The sequence below is a fragment of the Anastrepha ludens genome, chromosome X (genome assembly GCF_028408465.1).
Source record: "Anastrepha ludens isolate Willacy chromosome X, idAnaLude1.1, whole genome shotgun sequence".
Lineage (NCBI taxonomy): Eukaryota > Metazoa > Arthropoda > Insecta > Diptera > Tephritidae > Anastrepha > Anastrepha ludens.
This window is the reverse complement of record NC_071503.1, coordinates 29,266,355-29,273,609: the sequence shown is the minus strand read 5'-3', so window position 1 is coordinate 29,273,609 and position 7,255 is coordinate 29,266,355. Positions and strand designations below refer to the sequence as shown.

Sequence of the window (7,255 nt, the reverse complement as noted above, 5' to 3'; positions counted from 1 at the left end):
GTTTTAATGTCCTCAAACCTTATATGTCTAAATGACGGGTCTGTAACACACTTCTCCACCCGGAGTTCCTTCACTACTGTCGATCTCACTTTGTGTTCTGCTTCGATTGCACCACTATGCTCACCATCCAACTAAATGCTCAAACTCAATCCACAATTTAAGTCAAACGCTAAGTTTATTCGAGAATCAGCCGATTGGTCGAAATTTAGCACTAAATGTATTAATTTGTGTGAAACTTAACGTGTTTCCAGCAACGTCAACCAAGAGGCAGCCAATATTTCAAAAATTATTCGAACAGCAGCACATTACGCTAATCCAACAACTACACCAAAAAGTTGTAAGAAAAGAATTCCTTGGTGGAACTCTCAATTATAAAAACTTCGTGAAAACAAACAGAATAAATGGCAAGAATACAAACGCTTTCGCACTATTTCTAACTTGGTAAGCTACTTAAAGGCAAATGCTTTTTCTAAGCGCGCCAAAAATGCCCAGCGTAAGAAGTTCGAAGAGTTAACCGCTAGCATAAATCCTAATACCAAGCCCCGAAAAATATGGCATGATATTACAATGCTCACTGGTTCAGGTAAGCAAACTACTTTCGCCCACATTAACTCCACAAATGGCATTATCAGTTCTCCACTCGAAATAGCCAATTATTTTGCCTCCTTCTATGCTTCTAACTCAAACGACGCCAGCTTTTCAAGTAACTTTTGCTCGGCAAAATATTATACAACTGTCTAAACGACCAAACAAACATCACAAACAATTTATCGCCTGCTACCAGGACAATTGAATCGAAAATCACTAATAATGAATTGGAGTTTGCGTTCTCTACAGTGGAAAGTAAAACTCCTGGGTTTGATCGAATTTCTTATCCTATGATTCCGCATCTACCCAATTGCATGAAGTGCAGACTAATTAATTTGTATAACCCAATCCTTGACTACGGCTTTTACCCTCAAGTGTGGAAAACTTCCTACATCGTACCAATTTTGAGACCCAATAAACCTCCTACTTTGTTCGAAAGCTATATATGAAACTTTGGTAAAGCGTAGTTATCCTTGCCTGGCTTTCGGACAAATACAACTTTGACCAAACGTCACGACTGTGGAGCATAATCGTGCGCAAGACATGAAGTAAAGATTCTTTTCAGAACCTTCATTAGTTGTTCTCCACCCCGCTTGAGCATGATTGGGTAAATGTCATCGGATCCTGGGCACTTAAGGTTTTCGAATGATGAGAAGGCGAACCTTATCATATCCTCGTTAACTATCCTGGATACAATGAACCAATCAAGTCTGCTGGTAATTATATTGACATGATCAGATTGAGCGATTGAGCTTTGACCAACAACATTCCTGGAGGCAGGAAAATGGGTTGAAAAGATAACATCGAGAACATCGTACACTTCTAATTTTGAGTCCGTATAAGTACCATCAGGTTCGAGCAGTGAGTCTAGCCTAGCCATCCGGTCTCTTTGGAGGGCTTTGCATAACCTCGCTGAATTATTCCGTTCCTCCAGTTCGCTGCAGGAAGCTCTATAAAAGTCCAATTTAGATAATCTAATTTTCTTTTTATATTCCTTTTTCAGCTTACGGTAGGCAGTCCAATCTCCTCCAAGACTTGATGTCCTGGACTTGGTACTCCCTGTTTTCGCTAACGAGGCTCTGTCGACCGGTGACAAGGCGGTATAACCTTGTCAGCACTTTAAGCTATGGTGTTAGGGTACCTGTGCAGAGAGCTTCATGGCTGGTAGCGCCTAAATAACCAGTCTCTAACGGTCCCCTCCGATGCCCAGCCGAGGTCGGTTGTATTAAGTGTCTTACCACAGTATACCCCTTCCCTGTCTACTTGTGAAACCAAAAAGCGAATGGAATCGAAAACAAGGAAAGGGAAATGAAAACAATAAAACGAAGATGAGATCGACAAGGCAAGATGTCAAAAGGTGGTTGACGAATACTTGGCATTCGAAGCCGCCAACAAGACAGATGCCAAAAAACGAAACCGCTCGCATGACGAAACTGGGAAGGTAACAAAGGAGCACAAGATATCGGATCACGGTGCAGCTATCAAGCGATTTAGTGAGGTGGCACGGGACCATCTCCAAATGGCATTGGTAGACGAAACCTCAAACCGCGGGAAACCAGTGCTTGACAAACGGTCAGAGATTGAGGCACGGTTGTCCCGCATAGTCGTTGACCACGTCGTGGCGAACCCGGAGGGCCAAACAAAAGCTTTCGACGCAGTTACATGGAGTTTGAAGCCAATCAACTAATCCCCTACCTTCAGGCGCATAATCGCTCGGTGCCGATGACCGATTGGTCGATCATCAAAGCGGAGGCTCCGCATAGGCACATTATTACAGAAGAGAGTCTGGAACCACTGGAGAAAGTGGGAAACAAACTTCAGTTTGGGATCAGCAAGACTCATCTGCAGATATTCCGTTCTGCAAACCCGGAAGAGGAGCAGGATGAGGTCGATGGTGCCAACGAAGTGCTGACTGGCATGCAGCTAGATGACATCGAGTCCGAAAAAGGAAACCAATAAACATGGGTTTAAAGGTTGTCCAAATTAATCTGCAGCATTCACAGTGCGCAACGGACAACCTAACCGTTCTCCTGGCGGAGGAGGACGTGGATATCGCATTAATTCAGGAACCCTGGGTGCGGAGCACCGAGGTGAAAGGGTTCACTGGGAAAACCTACAATATCTACTATAAACGGATAGAAGGTAATCCCAGAACATGTATTGTAGCTAAAAACACTTAAACACATTTTTAATTCCTTTATATAGTTCACAGGATGTGACGGCTGTTGAGGTGGAAGCCACTGACGGAGTCACAATAGCGCTTGCCTCTATAAACATGGCACACGAAAGACCAACACCGCCGGAGGAGGCTCGTAAGCTTGTGCAGGAAAACCCAAACAAAACCCTGCTTCTCGGAAGCGATGCCAATGCAAGGCATGCTCCATGGGGAAGCCCCGAAACAAACGACCGAGGTTAGTCTCTTTATGATTTCAAAATTAACACTAACTTGTCGGTATGTAACAGGGGTAACACTCCCACTTTCACCTTTCCAAGTATGGGAGGGAGTGATCGATGTTACCCTAATGTCTGAAAACAGCTCAGTAAGGTTAGACAATTGGAAGGTCTCTGATAAAAGGTCTTTTTCGGATCACAGCTGGATCCTTAACGATCTAGATCTTAATGTTGATCCGCCCTTACCGTATAGGAATCCACTAAGAACCAACTGGAAAAGGTTCAGAAACATAGTCAATAAAAGGATAGGAGAGATTCCCATCCACAAAATCACTCTCACCGAAAACCTTGAGAGTAGGGTCATAACACTGGAGAAGGCATTTAGTAGGGCCTACAAAACGTCCTGCCCCATAAAATTTAGCAAAAAATCCCATCCTCCTTGGTGGAGCAGTGAGCTCTCAAAACTAAGGGAAAAATCTAGATCAACGTTTAACCTCAGCTACTCGACAGGAAATTGGCAATTGTACAAAGAGAGTCGGAGACAGTACAAGAAGGCAATTAGGGCCGCCAAGAAAGAGAGCTGGAGCGAATTTTGTTCGTCAATCGAGTCCACCAGGAATTCTGCCAGGCTTAGCCGTGTTCTGTCCAAAGATCATTCAATGGCTTCTTGGATCAAGAAGCCTGATGGTACTTGGACAGCTACGACAGAAAAATCGCTAGAACTTCTGCTAAACACGCATTTCCCGGGGTGCAGCGTCCACGAAAGTGGGAGGAGAAGTATCAGGCGGAGCCAATATAATTCACAGCATCTTGCAAAAGAAATAATTACAAAGAAGAAAGTTGCATGGGCAATTAAATCTTTTTCACCTTTTAAATCTCCGGGCCCAGATGAAATCATCCCAAACATGTTACAGGAAACCTTGGACTGTATCCTACCATGGCTAGAGGAAATTTTTAAAGCGTGTTTAAACCTAGGTCATATTCCAGATAGTTGGAAACTAGTCAAGGTCGTCTTCATTCCAAAAATAGGCAGGAGGGGACATGAATCAGCGAAGGACTATAGGCCAATCAGTCTTTCGTATTTCCTGTTAAAAACTTTACCTTAAAGGCAAATCTACGGCGACAGCGCTTCACGAGGTAATCCGGCTCTCTAGAGAACAAACATTATACCATGGCGGCATTCTTGGATATAGAAGGCGCCTCTAACAATGTTAGTACAGATGCCATACAACGGGCGTTGATAGACTTAGAGGTGGACAATTACATCAGTAATTGAGTCATCTCTATGTTAGAAACCAGGATCATCAAAGCTAATATGGGTAATATCAGTATAACCAAGAAGGTCCACAGAGGCACCCCACAGGGAGGAGTATTGTCTCCACTTCTCTGGTTATGCGTTGTTAGCAAAGTCTTAACAAAACTTAATAGAGTTGGGGTAAAAGCGGTGGCGTACGCTGATGATGTGGTGTTAATGGCGTCAGGACTGTGTCCTAATACGATCAGTGGGATCATCCAAAGGGCATTAGGCGAGCTTAACTCTTGGGCCACAGGCTGTGGCCTAGGTTTAAACCCACGTAAAACAGAGCTTATGCTTTTCACCACCAGATATAAGGTACCAACTTTTACCCTACCAAATATTAACGGACAAACTCTCTCACTATCACCCAGCGCAAAGTACTTAGAGGTAATTCTGGACTCCGAACTAAGCTGGAAATTAAATGTTGAAGAACGGGTAAGGAAGGCAGAAATTGCTTTATATGCCTGTAAACGTATGCTTGGAAGAAGATGGGGTCTTCAACCTAAGCATACATTATGGCTGTATAAAACGGTTATACGACCTATTTTATCGTATGGTTCGGTAGTTTGGTGGAAGGCTCTAGGGAGAGAGTACAATACAGAACTACTCGGCAGAATACAAAGATCAGCATGTGCAATAACGGTCGGTGCAATCAGATCATGTCCTAGAGAGGCTCTCAATGCACTGACACACGTTATTCCAATAGACCTACATATTAAGAAGACGGCAGCCATGAGTGCATTAGGGTTAAATGAAGCGGGTCGCTGGAGATGCTAGTCTATTATTTCGACAAACTCAGTTAATCTTGGTGAGATCTGACTACATCGTCCCGACGCTAACTTTCAATAGGAATTTTGCCACTCTCTTTCCAACTAAGGAAGAATGGAATAAGGGACTCTCTCTAAACAACTTCTACACTACGGTCTTTACGGATGGAAGTAAAATGGGCTGCGGGGTTGGAGCTGGTATATATTCTCACAGACTTAAAATTGAGAAATCTGTGCGTCTCCCTAATACCAGCAGTGTCTACCAGGCGGAAGTACTGGCAATTGGGGAAGCCTGAAGGCTACTAATCGCAGATTTCTCTTTTAGGGGCAATATCACTATTCTCTCGGATAGCCAAGCTGGAATCCAGGCACTGGGTTCGGCTACTACAACCTCTAAAGTAGTGGAACAAGGCAGGAATAGCCTCACCATCTTGAGTGAAAACCATAAAGTTACCTTAAGCTGGGTCCCGGGACATCGGAACATTGAAGGTAACGAAAAAGCAGATGTACTGGCAAGAGAGGGATCTGCCATGAATAACGCTCTTGCAGAATCGGTATTCACACCAATAGGTACAGTCAAGAGTACAATTTCCCAAAAGTACCTCCGAGTCACGGATTGTAGGTGGAAAGTCCAGACGAAATGCAAAATTAGCAGAACGTTATGGCCCACCTACAACCTCAAGCATTCGTCGGTATTAATAAGAATGAAACGACGGGACGCCTGGAGACTAACGGCAGTCATAACTGGCTTTTGGTCTATCGGAGAACAAGCAGCCAAAATGGATATCCCTCACAATCTTCCATTTCCTCTGTGAATGCCCTGCCCTATGGAAGGAGAGAATGTTAATCCTGGGCCAACCGCTGTTTGAGAATCTCGAACAACTATCTGGCTTAAACGTTAACAACCAAATAAGGTGCCTTAACCGCACAGACTGGATATAGTTATGCTGTAAATAACGGTTAAACCAGTTGGTAACGAGGATGTGGCAACAAAATGGTGCGGAAGCGCTAGTTGGATTCTGGAAGAATCACCACTTTAACCACTCAACCAAGCCGACCTCTGAAGACGTATTCAAGGCAGCCTCTGGGAAGGTTTCCAAAAGGTTACCAGACTGCCGAAGCGACCCCTGGCAATGATGCCCCGGTGGCCACTGTGAAGGTTACCAAGAAAATAAATAAAAAATCACCCGTCGCCCTGCTTAAGGCACGTTACCTGATGGCGAACAGGCCGGTAAAACGCCGAGGGGGACATCGAGGATTGTGCTTAGTGCGAGGCTTAACCAGCCACAACAATAACCACATCAGCAGCTTTAATCGGTGCGGAGCTCGTCTAAGCGTAACCGTTCACAGGATGTGCGAAGACAAAAAGAGCAAATACTCCTCAACCTAGGAGGTTGAGGACCCTTCAACCAGAGCGGCAGCCGCGGTCGCGAGGGTGGCTTGCAGGTGGCCAGAGATCATCTCCAAGTTGCCCTCGTAGACGCAAAGTTCATTGCCCGTTTGGAATGCTGTTGAGGTACAGCTATCAAGTATGATCGTCAGACACCTCATAGACAATGAAGAACCAGCACCTCTCTTCGACTTGAGTGAGATCTGTCGGAGTTGTCGGGTAATAAAATGTGCCAATCAGTTCTCGAAGAAGTTTCTGCAGAGGAGCCTTTCTACGGTTAGCAGCGTCTGGGAAGGGCTTTCGCTAAAGTTCATTTATTGCTTCAGTCTGTAACGAGCAATCGAAATTTTTTCCTCTTTCAAATCTCCTGGTATAAATGGTATCATGCCAGTGATGCGTCTTCTGAAACCCTTAGTGGTTCCCGTTCGTGATAAGATCTTTTTGGCGTGTACCTCGTTAAGCCACGTTCCTGCTAGCTGGAAGGAAACCAAGGTGGTCTTCTTTCTAAGGCAGGAGGGAGGGGGCCCCGTCTTGACCAAGGACCTCAGATCAATAAGCCTTTCCTCCTTTATTCTGAAGGTGTCCGAGAGAGTCATTCACTGTCACATCTGAGAGCACTTTGGAACCAGATTATCTCCAACTCAAGGGAAATCTACCGAGACAGCCTGATATTAGGTAGTGGGGACTGTAGAGAAATCTCTGGAGGGAAAACAATTCACGGGCGGCCTTTATAGACGTAGAGGGCGGCTTTACTAATGCTACGGCTGAGTTACTTGTTACTGCACTAAATAGGCTAGGGGTAGAAAGACCTATCTATCTCTG

The 7,255-nt window shown here is 44.7% G+C and overlaps 1 protein-coding gene across 1 annotated transcript in view; it reads left to right on the top strand.

The window, feature by feature from the left end:
* Window positions 1–2,549: 2,549 nt before the first annotated feature.
* Window positions 2,550–7,255, top strand: part of LOC128869860 (uncharacterized) — a 44,547-nt gene continuing 39,841 nt past the window's right edge. Inside the window, exons 1-2 of the mRNA XM_054112464.1 lie at window positions 2,550–2,678; window positions 2,801–2,999. Of these exons, the coding sequence (XP_053968439.1) occupies window positions 2,550–2,678; window positions 2,801–2,999 (328 nt within the window). The remainder of the gene's footprint in view (window positions 2,679–2,800; window positions 3,000–7,255) is intronic.